Source organism: Nerophis ophidion, linkage group LG08 (assembly GCF_033978795.1).
Source record: "Nerophis ophidion isolate RoL-2023_Sa linkage group LG08, RoL_Noph_v1.0, whole genome shotgun sequence".
Lineage (NCBI taxonomy): Eukaryota > Metazoa > Chordata > Actinopteri > Syngnathiformes > Syngnathidae > Nerophis > Nerophis ophidion.
Window position 1 is genome coordinate 22,470,561 of NC_084618.1, and position 17,214 is coordinate 22,487,774.

At 42.8% G+C, this 17,214-nt stretch overlaps 1 protein-coding gene across 1 annotated transcript in view; it reads right to left on the minus strand.

The window, feature by feature from the left end:
• The window catches only part of ttll11 (tubulin tyrosine ligase-like family, member 11), a 37,281-nt gene extending 27,193 nt beyond the window's left edge, over positions 1 to 10,088 (minus strand). The window contains exon 1 of the mRNA XM_061907990.1: positions 9,281 to 10,088. Coding sequence (XP_061763974.1) covers positions 9,281 to 9,685 — 405 coding nt within the window. The 5' untranslated portion in view covers positions 9,686 to 10,088. The remainder of the gene's footprint in view (positions 1 to 9,280) is intronic.
• Positions 10,089 to 17,214: the final 7,126 nt, after the last annotated feature.

A 17,214-nucleotide genomic window follows, 5' to 3' on the forward strand; every position in this document is an offset into this window, starting at 1 on the left:
GTTGAATCGCTTAAGCCGCTGAAATCCGAGTCTGAATCCGAGCTAATGTCGCTATATCTTGCGGTGGTATTCGCCATTGTTTGTTTACTATGGCAGCACTGTATGACGTCACAGGGAAATGAATAGTCGCATCGCAAATAGCAAAAATCAAGCACTTTAAAGCTTTTTTTAGGGATATTCAGAGACCAGTAAAATTTTGAAAAAAATTTCAAAAAATACAACGAGCCACTGGGAACTGATTTTTATTGTTTTTAACCTTTTTGAAATTGTGATAATGTTCCCCTTTAACGGCACTGCCTCAAGCATCCTCTAAAACCTTTCGTCACGTCCGCTTTTCCTACGTAAAAACAGCGTGCCGGCCTAGTCACGTGATATATGTGGCTTTTACACACACACACGCTAATGCAATGCAAGCTTGGACAACAGCCATACAGGTCACACTGAGGGTGGCCGTATAAACAACTTTAAGACTGTTACAAATATGCGCCACACTGTGAACCAACACTAAACGAGAATGACAAGCAAATTTCGGGAGAACATCCGCACTGTAACACAACATAAACACAACAGAACAAATACACAGAACCCCTTACAGCACTACCTCTTCCTGGACACTACAATATAAAAATGTATTATTAGCCTGTTGGAAAAGTTTATTTTGATATTTACTTGAGAAGGCTGCAGATAGAAAAGAGACATTCAATTTCTATTTAAATTTGATTTGATATGCCATTGCTATTTTTAAATTATTAGTAATATTTGAAACTCGATTTTGCATGTCACTATAAAGTTATATAAGTCTCGCTTGTTCAATATTCAATGCAAAACTTGTTTGGGTCCCTATTAACAGGTTAATTTGCTCAACCTTGGCCCGCGGCTTTGTTCGGTTTAAAATTTTGGCCCACTCTGTATTTGAGTTTGACACCCCTGGGTTAGAGTGTCCGCCCTGAGATCGGCATGTTCTGGCCGAATCATACCAAAGACTAAAAAAATGGGACCCATTACCTCCCTGCTTGGCACTCAGCATCAAGCGTTGGAATTGGGGGTTGAATTGCCACAAATGATACCCGGGCGCGGCCACCGCTGCTGCTCACTGCTCCCCTCACCTCCCAGGGGTTGAACGAGGACAAATTTCACCACACCTAGTGTGTGTGTGACAATCATTAGGACTCTAACTTCAACGTTCAAAAGTGCTTCCTTGCTCGCTCAATAAAAGGCTAAAGATAGCGTTATTCTTTGAGCCGTTGCTCTCGGCACTAAGTTCCATGTTGACACGAGCCGCCTCGTCTTTGGGATGAGGATGATCCCTGAAGGAAGTGCATCCCATTAGTGTGCCGGCATGCAAGCGTGTGAATGAGGAAAAAGCCTGCATGACAGCCGAGCGAGGCAGCATCCACAGATGGTAGTTAAGTTTGTTTGGAAAATGACATCTCACTTCACTTAAAAGGCCAACTGAAATGAGATGTTCTTATTTAAACGGGGATAGCAGGTCCATTCTATGTGTCATACTTGATCATTTCGCGATATTGCCACATTTTTGCTGAAAGGATTTAGTAGAGAACATCCACGCTTTTGGTCGCTAATAAAAAAGCCTTGTCTGTACTGGAAGTAGCAGACGATGTGCGCGTGACGTCACGGGTTGTGGAGCTCCTCACATCCTCACATTGTTTACAATCATGGCCACCAGCAGCGAGAGCAATTCGGACCGAGAAGGCGACGATTTCCCCATTAACTTGAGCGAGGATGAAAGATTCGTGGATGAGGAAAGTAGGAGATAAGAACTATTAAAAAAAAAGGGAAAAAAAGACGAAGGCAGTGGGAGCGATTTAGATGTTATTATGACACATTTACTAGGATAATTCTGGAAAAAACCCTATCTGCTTATTGTGTTACTAGTGTTTTAGTGAGATTATATGGTCGTACCTGTACCACGGTGTAAGTATCCGACGGTCGGGGGCGGCTGGTGGGAGGAGGCAAGAGAATCTGCAGCTGCAAGAAGAACGACGCAAGCTCTCCGCTCATGTCTATGGTAAGAGCCGACTTATTACCATCATTTTCTCACCAAAAACTGCCGGTTGACATGTGGTAGGGAACCATGTTATGGGGCGGCATGGCGTAGTGGGTAGAGCGGCCGTACCAGAAACCTGATAATGTTCGCTTCCCACCTTTTGACATCCAAATCGCTGCCGTTGTGTCCTTGGGCAGGACACTTCACCCTTGCCCCCGGTGCCGCTCACACTGGTGAATGAATGATGAATGAATGATAGGTGGCGGTCGGAGGGGCCGTAGGCGCAAACTGGCAGCCACGCTTCCGTCAGTCTACCCCAGGGCAGCTGTGGCTACATATGTAGCTTACCACCACCAGGTGTGAATGAATGATGGGTTCCCACTTCTGTGAGCGCTTTGAGTATCTAACAATAGAAAAGCGTGATATAAATCGAATCCATTATTATTGTTATGTTCGCTTGACCGTTCTGTTCCATAGTAAAGCTTCACCGTCATCTTTCGGGTATGTAAACAAGGAAACACCGGCTGTGTTTGTGTTGCTAAAGGCGGCCGCAATACACCGCTTCCAACCTACATCTTTCTTCTTTGACGTCTCCATTATTAATTGAACAAATTGCAAAAGATTCAGCAACACAGATGTCCAGAATACTGATTAATTATGCGATTAAAGCAGACGACTTATAGCTTGGATCGGTGCTGGAACAATCCTCACGGATTGTAGGGGATAATTCGCGCGAAATTTAAAATTGCAATTTAGTAAACTAACCCGGCCGTATTGGCATGTGTTGCAAAGTTAAGATTTCATCATTGATATATAAACTATTAGACTGCGTGGGCGGTAGTAGTGGGTTTCAGTAGGCCTTTAATAAAACAGTTTTTGTGGACTTTACCACTTAAACCATTCCCTTCCTGCCTTTTTCCACACTACCCGATTAAAAAAATAAGGCTATCATTCTCGTCTTCCGCTGCCATCAATTTGGATCACCGCGTTCTCTTTGCCTGAAAGAGGACTTACACGCTATTGGATTAGGGGGAGCTTAAGGTTAATCATTTCCACTATTCAAGTCAATGCCATATGCCCAGAAGCAGCCAACACCTGGTTCTGCAGATGTATGGAAGCACCACAACATTATAAGAAATATAGTTCAAGAGAGCCGGCAGCTAGCGATGGGACAAAGCGGGGGTCCATGCCATCATGGCAAAGAGCAAGGTGTACAGTTTCACCTGATTGGGTTTACGACGCGGGCACCTGCTTAACTGCCAAAGCCGCCTTTACCTTTCATGCATAATGGAGGCCGTGGTCACGATGGCGGATAAAGTACAAGAAGAACTGGATCAATTAGCACACTTGTGAATAATTAACAACAAACTGTGGGTCACCAGCCAATGGACTTGTTGAGCTACATGTCACCAACACTTCCACACAAACATGGACACCGGCAATACAACTGACTGACAGCTAGATCTAAAGAATAAACAGTGGCGTCCCTCAAGGCTCTGAACTAAGGGCACTGTTTCTTTCTCTCCGCACCAAATCGCGTAGTCAGACCCTTTTTACAAGATCAAAATTCCAACATCTTGAAAACAATAAAACCTGCAAAACCCAAGACAAATCTCACAAAAACCTGGGTGTTGCGAGGAAGTCGAAAGCTGTAGTGACGTCCGGCCGTAATTGCAAACCCTCCCGATTTTCCTGAGAGACTCCCGGATGTCAGTGCCCCTCCTCAAAATCTCCCGGGTCAACTATTCTCCCGATTTCCACGCGAGCCGGCCCAGTCACATAACATCTACGGCTTTTGGAGCACAACTGCACATATATGTCTCCTTTATCCATAGGTTTATCTGTAACCCATAAAGTAAGTAGGCAGGCACAGAGCTATTTCTTAGCCGGCACGTTAATACACTGACACACGACATCCGGATTCCCATCATGCATTGCTTCAAAACTACAGCAAGTAGTGATGTCCAAAAACATAACAAGAGACGACGCTGAAGAACGACAAAGAGACATGGCGACGACGAGTAAGAAGAAGTACGCTTTTTTCATAAATACACTAAGTCAATTGACGTAGATGTGGCTTCTCTCTCTGCATAAAAGTTTAAAATTTGCATATATTAATGCAGTATGAACAAGAATGTATTAATGTAGACAGAGAATCTTTATCAGTGTTTCCCCCAGAAAATGTGTTAGTTAAGATGGTGACTCTCCAGGGAGAGGGGACCGGGTAAGGGGGTGGGTTGGTGTAAGGATCAGTGTAACTCCACCTCGTCGCTGCCACCACAGCCTGGGGGAAAATAGACTACAGACTGTAGTGAAATAGGCCGGCTTCGTCGCGTGAAAAAGCCTACAACAGTTGGTTGTGTTTTCCGCTCCATTTGCTGAATGGCGATATACGATATATATCTCCATATTTTTTCCGTAAAGTAAAAATAAAACAGTCCTAGTTACCTGAGATACTAAAATAATGACTTACAAAGTCAAATTAATGACTTACTGTAAGTAAGCTTTTGCAATTAGCGTTTGAAAAAAAATAGTTAAAAGTGGGGCCACATGCTGACATATGCTCAACTCCATCCATACATTTTCTACCGCTTGTCCCTTTTGGGGTCTCTGCTTGATTTAATACAGCATTTGGAAAGCCTGTAGTTGTTTTTTTTTTAATGTAAATGTTATATTTTTTATCAAAATGTGATAGCAGGGACCCTGCCATTCTAAAGTAGGCTGCTACATTACTAATGATTAACGTACCTATAGCTGAAGAAATAGTACAATAGCAGTAGGAGAGACTATTCATCCCTGAACACCATGGAGTTCATGTAGTCTTTCTGATGCAGTTACATTATATCAACTATCAGAGACAGAAACTCTTCAGTAAACATAATGTCCTTTTTTTGCTGCTTCAATACAGCTCAATCAACACAGAAAAAAGTCAAGTGAAATAACTTAGTTTTTAACTGTAGGTCAATATTGCTTGTCTTTCTCTCAGACAGACAGGGCTTTGCCGTCTGTAACACACGCACACACATCGCACAGTGAGCTAACGTTACGCGAACAGCTAATGAGCCTTCACCTCAAGGACCGCGAGCGAGCTGAGCTGCCGCTTGTTTCTAGAACTTCAACCGGCTCATAGTGATGTTACTAGTAGTTGACCGGGAGCTGTTTATTATCATTTGGGGAGAGTCCGTGGCCTTACCTGCTAAATACACCTTTCTGCTCGCTCCACGTTACATGCGCTCTGAATACGCACTGCTGATTGGCTGTTACCAATCAAATGGTTGTGTGGGTGGGACAATGCTGGTTGCTTAGAGACATACTGACAGAGGCAGACGCAGAACTAAGCACTTGTTAAGACTTTTTTTTTTAATTTTTTGTTTAAGACTTTAGTTTAGGCGGTGGCTCTTTGTTGTTAAGGCGAATGCCTTAACATCAAAGCGCTACAGGCAACCCTGATCATACTAGTGTGATTATATGCATCAAGTGTTCATTCAAGGCTAAGGCAAAATATCGAGATATATATCGTGTATCGTGACATGGCCTAAAAATATCGAGATATTAAAAAAAGGCCTAAATGACAATAAAGATATATTCTATTCCAGGGGTCTGCAACATGCGGCTCTTTAGTGGCTCCCTGAAGCATTTCAAAAACGTATGAAAATAGAAAAAGATGGGAAAAAAAATATATTTTTGTTTTAATAGGGTTTCTCTAGGACAGGGGTCGGCCAGCTTTACCACTCAAAGAGCCATTTTGACCCGTTTCACGAAATAAAGAAGATAATGGGAGCCGCAACTATTCTCGCCATTGTCTGCTGATGGTCACTCAGTCAACAACCATAAGGGCGTGCTATGAAGCCACTGCCTTGGACGCCTTCTACAACATGAACAAACAGCTTGCCAGCCCGGTAAAATTATGTAAGTGGCTTCCCTTGATACACGAACACGACTGCAAGGCATATAGTCAACAGCCATACAGGTTACACTGAAGGTTGTGATATAAACAACTTTAACACTCTTACTAATATGCGCCACACTGTGAACCCACACCAAACAAGAATGACAAACACATTTCAGGAGAACATCCTCGCAGTAACACAACATAAACGGAACATAATTACCCAGAACCCCTTGCATCCATGACTCTTTCAGGCTATATTATATACCGCGCTAGCACCCCCCCTCCGTGCGTCGGCACTGGGGTGTATAATATACCGTATTTCCTTGAATAGCCGCCAGGGCGCTAATTAATTTAAAACCTCTTCTCACTCCTGCCATTATTCAAGGCATGCGGTAAAAGTAAGCAGGCGCTAATAATTTTACAACCTCTTCTCACCCTTGCGCTTACCAGTGGCATGCAGTAGAAAAATACTTTTTAAATAAAAAAATAAAAAAAATTAATAAAAAATTATTCTGCCGCCCGGTGGTTGGGTACCACTGCTCTACAACATGTCATCGCGCCCACCTTTACACCGTGCTATCAGCGTGCCGGACGCATGCATTTTGCTGCTCCTGTACAAGATTGCAAGGCATACTTGCTCAACAGGATTTAGTAGAGAACATCGACGATAAAGTTTGCAACTTTTGGTCGCTAATAAAAAAGCCTTGCCAGTACAGTAAGTAACAGACGATGTGCGCGTGACGTCACGGGTTGTGGAGCTCCTCACATCCTCACATTGTATACAATCATGGCCACCAGCAGCAAGAGCGATTCGGACCAAGAAAGCAACGATTTCCCCATTAATTTGAGCGAGGATGAAAAATTTGTGGATGAGGAATGTTAGAGTGAAGGACTAGAAAAAAAAAAAAAGACAGGGCAGTGGGAGCGATTCAGATGTTATTAGACATTTACTGGGATAATTCTGGAAAATCCTTTATCTGCTTATTGTGTTACTAGTGTTGTAGTGAGATTATATGGTCGTACCTGAAAGTCGGAGGGGTGTGGCCACGGGTGTGATGACCGCCAGCGTCTCTGAGGAAAGCCATGCAGCTGCCTCTTTGACAAGTGCACGAGGAACGACGGAAGCTTCGCTCATGTCTACGGTAAGAGCCGACTTATTACCACAATTTTCTCACCGAAACCTGCCGGTTGACATTTGGTCGGGAACCACTTTCGCATGACCGCTCTGTTCCATAGTAAAGCTTCACCTTCGGGAATGTATACAAGGAAACACTGACTGTGTTTGTGTTGCTGAAGGCAGCTGCAATACACCGCTTCCCAACTACATCGTTCTTCTTTGACGTCTCCATTATTAATTGAAAAAATTGCAAAAGATTCAGCAACACAGATGTCCAGAATACTGTGTAATTATGCTGTTAAAGCAGACTACTTATAGCTGGGATTGGGCTGGAAAAAAATGTCCGCTACTACCCGGGACGTCACGCGCACGCGTCATCATACCGACGTTTTTAACAGGATACTTTGCGTGAAAAATTGCAATTTAGTCAACTAAAAAGGCCATATTGGCATGTGTTGCAACGTTAATATTTCATCATTTATACATACTATGAGACTGCGTGGTCGGTAGTAGTGGGTTTCAGTAGGCCTTTCATTAAAACACTTGTTTTAATTTTTTGCAGTTCCAGACAAATTTTTATTTATTTTTTATTTTTGGTCCAATATGGCTCTTTCAACATTTTGGGTTGCCGACCCCTATTCTACAGTTGTGATCAAAATTATTCAACCCCCACACAATTTTGGTGTTTTAGCAAGGAGGACATTTAGTCCGTAGTTTGTTTATAGTCATATCAAATAAAGATGCATTAAATAGACAAATGCAACTTGGATTACAAAATTATATTTTGTACATACCAAACAGTGTCATTTCTCTCATAATCTCATTGACAAAATTATTCAACCCCTTGAAGATCATAACTCTTAAGAACAGAATTTGAATAAGGTCTTTTCAATCAGGTGTTGAAAACACCTGTAGATGTGATTAGAACCATAACGAGCAACAATTAAACTGATTGAAAAAGACTGTGACGCTCAGCTTCTTGTAGATGGTCAAAGGTGTATTTGCAACATGGTGAAGTCCAGGGAGTGGTCAAAGAAGTCAAGAGAGGAGGTAATTTCTCTTCATAATAAAGGATATGGATATAAGAAATTACACATTACACATTCCAAGAGACACAGTTGGGAGCATAATTCGCAAGTTTAAAGCTAAAGGCACAGTGGAAACACTACCTGGGCGTGGTAGAAAGAGGATGCTGTGTGCAACTGCTGTCCGGTATTTGAAGCGTACAGTGGTGAAAAACCCCCGGGTAACAGCTGAGGAACTACAACAGGACATTGCAGAGGGGAGAACGCAGGTTTCGTCCCAACAATAAGGCGGGCAGAACAAGAAAAATAGACTCCTGTATGCCAAAAATGGTCTGGACAAACCCCAAAGGTTTTGGGAAACTGTTCTATGGAGTGATGAGACAAAAGTGGAACTCTTTGGGCCTATGAATCAATGTTATGTCTGGAGGAGAAAAAATGAAGCTTACAAAGAGAAGAACACCTTGCCTACTGTTAAGCATGGTGGGGGGTCAATCATGCTCAGGGGCTGTTTCTCTGCCTCAAATACCGGGAATCTCCAGCGCGTTGAAGGCATTATGAACTCTATTTCCTACCAGGATATATTAGCTGCAAATGTCATGAAGTCAGTGACGAAGCTGAGGCTTGGGAGACGTTGGACAACGATCCCAAACATACCTCCAAATCAACATCAGAGTGGTTGCAGAAGAAGGGCTGGAAGATTCTGGAGTGGCCTTCACAGTCGCCAGACCTAAATCCTATAGAAAAGCTGTGGTGGGACTTGAAGAAGGCAGTTGCAGCACGCAAGCCCAAGAATATGAATGAACAGGAGGCCTTTGCCCAAGAGGAATGGGCTAAAATACCTGTAGATGGTTGCAAGAAGCTTGTGTCCGGTTATGTATCACCTTTGAAGGATGTCATTACTGCCAAAGGGTGTTCTACTAAGTACTAAAGATGCATGTAACTAGGGGGTTGAATCATTTTGTCAATGAGATATTAAGAAAATGTTCCTTTTTTGGTATTTTCTAAAATACAGTGTTACAATTTAAGTTGCATTTGTCTATTTGACACATCTTTATTTGATATGACTATAAACAAAATACGGAATAAATGTCCAACTTGCTAAAACACCAAAATTGTGTGGGGGTTGAATATTTTTGATCACAACTGTATTCAAAATAAGCTGGGCCGCGCAAAAGTTTGATGGAAACAAAGAAAAAAAAAAAACATTGAATACTTTTTTTCAATTTCATTTTACCAACCTCTTTCCACTTGAGCTGCTTGATGCTGATTTTCACCGCCTCCAGTGAGGTTTTGGCTTTGGACGTGTCCACCCTGATCGGCCTCCTCTTCTTCGCGGGCTTGACCCCGTCCTGGCTCGGGTTGTTGCCGGGAGGAGGCTGCGGGTCCGCGCGGGGGCCATTCGTCTCCGACTCCCCGGAGACGGGCTCGTCCGCTTGGGCGCACGAGTCGCTCTCCGCCGCCGTGCCGCGAGTGGAATCCGGCGGAGGGACGCTTCCGGAAGCGTCCTCCTCCAGCAACTCCGGGGACGGAAGTGGAGAGGGAGAGGACATCCGGTCGCCCTGCCCGTCCTCGCCGTAAACTTGCCAGTGGAGACCAGGCTGAGCCATCCCATAATAATCGCTCATTATGCGCAGTGCTCGCATCAGTGTAGCAAACAGTCACTTAATTGCCAACATCGCTGTTTGCTTTTTCTTTTTTTTAACTGATTTAAAGCGAACTATGGCTTTTTTTTAAAACAATTTTGTGCTAATACGAGGAAATTGAGATTACACGATAAACGGTGACACTAATTATAAACAGCTGAGCTAGCCACCTGCTGTTAGCCTAGCCTCACGCTCGCCGAGGCGACGATGTAATGACGTCCCACCCCGGGTCACATTCGAGCTGGGACCGGGGCGACGCCTCACCCGTTGACGCCGAAAAGCTCGGAGCCCAACCCCGACAACCCCGACCACCCCTCGCCGGGGGAGCAGTCACCGAGCAGCTGGTCGCCAAGCAGCCGCTAGCCCAGCCTCCATCTGTGGAGCGCTAGTGGTGCATTCGAGGGGTCCTCGTTAACCACGATATTAGCCGTTGAGGTGTCTGGGACAATTGCTCCCCTGCCTGACGTCACTCTGCCACAGAGCTCTAATCGTTTTTTTCCCAGCTATGACATTTATTGAAATGCTATACTTTTATACTGTTTGAAAATATGGTGGTTTGGTTTAATCGGGATGCGTTCATCTACTAGTAGGTGTTATTTCCGACTGTATGTAAAGGCAACATGTTCAAGCAGATCCCAATGCAGTGGCTCTTAAAGGTCTACTGAATCCTAACTACCGACCACGCAGTCTGATAATTTATATATCAATGATGAAATATTAACATTGCAACACATGCCAATACGGCCTTTTTAGTTTACCAAATTGCAATTATAAATTTCGCACGAAGTATCCTGTTGAAAACGTTGCAGTATGATGACGTGTACGCGTGACGTCACGGATTGTAGCGGACATTTTGTTTCAGCCCGATCCCAGCTATAAGTCGTCTGCATTAATCGCATGATTACACGGTATTCTGGACATCTGTGTTGCTGGATCTTTTGCAATTTCTTCAATTAGTAATGGAGACGTCAAAGAAGAAAGCTGCTGGTGTATTGCAGTTGCCTTCAGCAACACAAACACAGCCAGTGTTTCCTTGTTTACATTCCCAAAGGTGAAGCTTAACTATGGAACAGAGCGGTCAAGCGAACATGGGTCTCTACCACCGGCAGGTTTCGGTGAGAAAATTGTGGTAATAAGTCGGCTCTTACCGTGGACATGAGCGGAGCTTGCGTCGTTCCTCGTGCACCTGTCAAAGAGGCAGGTGCGGACTCTCTTGCCTCCTCCGACCGGCCGCCCCCAAATGTGGGATGCTTCCACCGTGGAGGAGAGGGGGGGGGGGGGGGGGGATCTCTAATGGCTGCCTTCGCTTCGCCTCGTCGAGAAACATGGCTTCCCTCAGAGACACTGGCGGTCAACACACCCCTCCGACTTTTACTAAAACGCTAAAACACTAGTAACACAATAAGCAGATAAGGGATTTTCCAGAATTATCCTAGTAAATTTGTCTAATAACATCTGAATCGCTCTGCCGTCTAGTTTTTTTTGTTTTGTTTTTTTCCCCCTATTCCTTCACTCTCACTATCCTCATCCACAAATCTTTCATCCTCGCTCAAATTAATTGGGGAATCGTCGCTTTCTCGGTCCGAATCGCTCTTGCTGCTGGTGGCCATGATTGTAAACAATGTGAGGATGTGAGGAGCTCCACGACCCGTGACGTCACGCGCACATCGTCTGCTACTTCCGGTACAGGCAAGGCTTTTTTATTAGCGACCAAAAGTTGCAAACGTTATCATCGATGTTCTCTACTAAATCTTTTCGGCAAAAATATGGCAATACCGCAAAATATCAAGTATGACGTTTTAATCATTTCAGTAGGCCTTTAACCTTGTTGGAGGTACCGAACCCCACCAGTTTCATATGCGCATTCACCGAACCCTCCTTTTGTCAAAAATATATTTATATATATTTTTTTCAAATTCAAGACAAAGCTATATGTTTTTGGTAACACTTTAGTATGTTGGGGAACATATTTTAAGTAACAAAGACTTAATTTAGAGTTTTTGGGACACTAGGGCAGTGGTTCTCAACCTTTTTTCTGTGAATATTTTTTCAATTGAAGTACCCCCTAATTAGAGCATTTTTGCTTGAAAAAAGAGATAAAGAAGTAAAATACAGCACTATGTCATCAGATTCTGATTTATTAAATTGTATAACAGTGCAAAATATTGCTCATTTGTAGTGGTCTTTCTTGAAAATTTTGGAAAAAAAGATATAAAATTAACCAAAAACTTGTTGAAATATATACGAGTGATTCAAATATAAATAAATATTTCTACACATAGAAGTAATCATCAACTTAAAGTGCCCTCTTTGGGGATTGTAATAGAGATCCATCTGGATTCATGAACTTAATTCTAAACATTTCTTCACAAAAAAAGAAATGTTTAACATATGTCAGGTTCAAACACTGATGACATCTATTAATCAGACAAGAAGCAAGGAACCATGCAGAGATAGCGTTCAATTTGGGACGGCATAGCTCGGTTGGTAGAGTGGCCGTGCCAGCAACTTGAGGGTTGCAGGTTCGATTCCCGCTTCCGCCATCCTAGTTACTGCCGTTGTGTCCTTGGGCAAGACGCTTTACCCACCTGCTCCCAGTGCCACCCACACTGGTTTAAATGTAACTTAGATATTGGGTTTCACTATGTAAAGCGCTTTGAGTCACTAGAGAAAAGCGCTATATAAATATACTTCACTTCACAATTTAGTTCATGAGGAGAACGCATGGCGCTGCACACTTAGTCACAGTCTCACCCTACGCTCAGAGGTTCAGCTCCCGCGTCCCTGCTTTTATTCAGAGTTCCATAGAACTCTGAATAAAACAAAGATAACAAGTTTTGAAGTTTTGTCCTTGCATAGATTAGAAAAAGTCTAACTTGAGCACAATAGCTCATAACTAAAGCAACAGACTTTAAGCATACTAAAGTTAGTGTGATAATATATATACATAATTATTCTAACACATCAATATTTATGGAACATGTCCACAAAAAATCTAACTGTCAACACTGAATATTGCATTGTTGCATTTCTTTTCACAGTTTATGAATTTACATTCATATTCTGTTGAAGTATTATTCAATAAATATGTTTACAAACGATTTCTGAATTGTTGCTATTTTTTTTAGAATTTTTTTTTTTGAAATCTCATGTACCCCTTGGCATACCTTCAAGTACCCCCAGGGGCACGCGTACCCCCATTTGAGAACCACTGCACTAGGGGAACATATTCTAAGTACCAAAGACTTAATTTAGAGTTGTTTGGTTAGGGTTAGGATTAGAGCAGTGGTTCTTAACCTTGTTGGAGGTACCGAACCCAACTAGTTTCATGTGCGCATTCACCGAACCCTTCTCTAGTCAAAAATAAAGTGTTGTTTTTTTTCAAATTCAAGACAAACTTGTATGTTTTTGGTAACACTTTAGTATGGGGAACATATTCTAAGTAACAAAGACTTAATTTAGAGCATGGGTGTCAAACTCTGGCCTCCGGGCCAAATTTGGCCCACCGTGTAATTTAATTTGGCCCTTGAGGCAATATCAAATTAACGTTAGAGCTGGCCCGCCGGTATTATAACACCGCATTCACCGCTAATACGCATACTTACCAACCCTCCCGATTTTCCCGGGAGACTCCCGAATTTCAGTGCCCTTGCCGATTAATCACCTGGGGCAACCATTCTCCCCAATTTCTCTCGATTTCCACCCAAACAACATCATTGGGGACGTGCCTTTAAGGCACTGCATTCAACGTCCTCTACAACCTGTCGTCCCGTCCGCTTTTTCTCCATACGATATGTGGACTTTACACACAAACAAGTGAAGGCCATGCATACTTGGTCAACCGCCATACACGTCACACTGAGGGTGGCCGTATAAACAACTTGTAACACTGTTACAAACATGCGCCACACTGTCAACCCACACCAAACAAGAATGACAACCACATTTAGGGAGAACATCCGCACCGTAACCCAACATAAACACAATAGAACAAATACCCAGAACCCCTTGCAGCACTAACTCTTTCGGGATGCTACAATATTTGAAAATCGATTTTGCATGTCACTATAAAGTTATACAATCCTTGCTCGTTCAATGTTCAAGGCAAAACTTGTTTGGGTCCCTATTGAAAGGTTAATTTGTTCAACCGTGGGACGGCGTGGCCATGCGCAACCCGAGCGTCCCTGGTTCAATTCCCACCTAGTACCAACCTCGTCACGTCCGTTGTGTCCTGAGCAAGACACTTCACCCTTGCTCCTGATGGGTGCTGGTTGGCGCCTTGCATGGCAGCTCCCTCCATCAGTGTGTGAATGTGTGTGTGAATGGGTAAATGTGGAAGTAGTGTCAAAGCGCTTTGAGTACCTTGAAGGTAGAAAAGCGCTATACAAGTACAACCCATTTATTTATTTATTTAACCTTGTCCCACGGCTTTGTTCAGTTTAAAATTTTGTCCCATGCTGTATTTGAGTTTGACACCCCTGCTTTAGAGTTATTTGGACACTAGGGCAGGGGTAGGGAACCTATGGCTCTAGAGCCAGATGTGGCTCTTTTGATGACTGCACCTGGCTCTCAGATAAATCTTAGCTGACATTGCTTAACACGATAAGTCAGTGGTTTTCATCCTTTTTTGAGCCAAAACACATTTTTTTCATTGAAAAAATTCTGAGGCGCACCACCAGCAGAAAACATTTAAAAAAATTAAACTCAATAGCCGATATTGACAAAAAAAATGTGTTCTCGCAATAGCTCTTGTCTCTATGTAGGTGTACTGTCAAGCCGTAACTTATTATAGTTTTTTCGGTGTTTTCCAGTGTGACTTGCGCTCCTATTTTGGTGGCTTTTCTTCTTTTGTTGGTATTTTCCTCTAGCGGTTTCATGTCCTCCTTGAATGTTATTCATCGCACCTGCTTTGTTTTTACAATCAAGACTATTTAAGTTGTGCGGACACACTCCTTCTTTGTGTGGACATTGTTGATCGTCATGCCATGTACGGATGTACTTTGTGGACGCCGTCTGCTCCGCACACTGTAAGTCTTTGCTGTCGTCCAGCATTCTGTTTTTGTTTACTTTGCAGCCAGTTCAGTTTTAGTTTTGTTTTGCCTCAATGCCTTTCCTTAGCGGCACTCGCCTTTTGTTTATTTTTAGTGTAAGTGTTGGATACCTTTTTACCTACATGCTGCCTCCCCCATATTGTGATCGCGACATACCATGTTCCCGACATCTACAAAAGCAATTAGCTACTTGCTGCCACCTACTGATATGGAAGAGTATTACTCGCTTACTCTGCCGAGCTCTAGACAGCACAGACACTCAATAACAGCACATTTTTGAATTATTGTTACAGGTTTGCAAAAAATATTATCAACCCAATTAGGTGAAATTACATAATCTCTCCCACGGCACACCAGACTGTATCTCACGGCACACTACAGTGGTTGAAAAAGACAGCGATAAATAATGAATAATTCCGCTGGTAATCACAGTGTTAAAAATAACATTCCAAATATAAAACATTCTCATGCATTTTAATCCATCCATCCGTTTTCTACCGTTCCTGTTCAAGAAGTCGCATTAATGGTAAGAACTATTTTATTCATTAGCTTCAGAATAACAATGTTATTAAAAAGAAGAAGATACTTATTATAGTCTTAAAATGTTGGTCTTACTTAAAAGTGCACACATTTATTTGTATTCAGAGTTAAAAATTATTATATCAATCAATCAATCAATCAATGTTTACTTATATAGCCCTAAATCACTAGTGTCTCAAAGGGCTGCACAAACCACTACGACATCCTCGGTAGGCCCACATAAGGGCAAGGAAAACTCACACCCAGTGGGACGTCGGTGACAATAATGACCCAGTGGGACGTCGGTGACACCCAGTGGGACATCGGTGACAATAATGACCCAGTGGGACGTCGGTGACAATGATGACTATGAGAACCTTGGAGAGGACGAAAGCAATGGATGTCGAGCGGGTCCAACATGATACTGTGAAAGTTCAATCCATAATGGATCAAACACAGCCGCGAGAGTCCAGTCCAAGCGGATCCAACACAGCAGCAAGAGTCCCGTTCACAGCGGAGCCAGCAGGAAACCATCCCAAGCGGAGGCGGATCAGCAGCGCAGGGATGTCCCAAGCCGATACACAGGCAAGCGGTCCATCCTGGGTCCCGACTCTGGACTAGCGGTCCATCCTGGGTACCGACTCTGGACAGCCAGTACGTCATCCAAGCCGATACACAGGCAAGCGGTCCATCCTGGGTCCCGACTCTGGACGAGCGGTCCATCCTGGGTCCCGACTCTGGACGAGCGGTCCATCCTGGGTCCCGACTCTGGACGAGCGGTCCATCCTGGGTCCCGACTCTGGACAGCCAGTACGTCATCCATGACCACCGGATCAGACCGAACCCCCTCCACAAGGGAGAGTGGGACAGAGTGGGACATAGGAGAAAAAGAAAAGAAACGGCAGATCAACTGGTCCAAAAAGTCTAATTTAATTTTTATTTTTATTTTTTACTAATGGGAGAGGGCGCTGTGGGGTCTGCGCCGCTCTTTATAAAGCGGGGTTTCTGTCCACATTTTTGGGTTTAAAAACTGATTCATTCCTTGTGGGAAAAAAAAAAAAGTCAATTCTATTGTCAATTCAAATTGTTCATTTATAAGGAAAACCGAGGTATCACGGTATATCCAAAATATGTCCTTGTGTCAGTTATTAAAAAATGCCAATTAGTAAAAAGAAAAGCCAACATTGTTAATATTATTAAGAATACAAAAGTACTAATATGAACTAATATGAGTTTTATTTTTGGTTTGTTTTTACAGTTTTCACATTTGTTTTATAATAAAGAAGAGTCTATTGGAGGGGTCGGGAACCTTTTTGACTGAGAGAGCCAAAAAGCCAAATATTTCAAAATGTATTTCCCTAAGAGCCATATAATATTCTTTTTAACACTGAACACAACTAAACGCATGCATTTTTAAGTAAGACCAACATTTCTAGAGTATATAGGTCTATTATTCTCGGAAATACATTTTATAATATTTTGCTTTCATGGCTCTCTCAGCCAAAAAGGTTCCCGACCCCTGCACTAGGGGAACATATTGTAAGTAATAAATACTTAATTTAGAGTTATTTGGTTAGGGTTAGAGGGTTAGGGTTATAATAAGGCCATAATTAGTACTTAATAATTAGTTAAGAGCCAATATGTTACTAATTTGCATGTTAATAAGAAACTAATTAATGGTTAATATGTTCCCTATACTAAAGTGTGTTTCATGTTTTTTTTTACTGGTGCACAAAATGAACAGTAATTACACACCTGCAAATCGGGTCAGCTGTTGCCGTATCCGTAATATGCTAACAGGGAGAAGTTTGTATTTACACGAAGAGTCAGGTGTGTTTTGACCTCAACCGAACCCTTAGGGTTCGATCGAACCCAGGTTAAAAACCACTGTCCCAATGGCTTGTCCAAAACAATATCAACAAACCCCGTTTCCATATGAGTTGGGAAATTGTGTTAGAT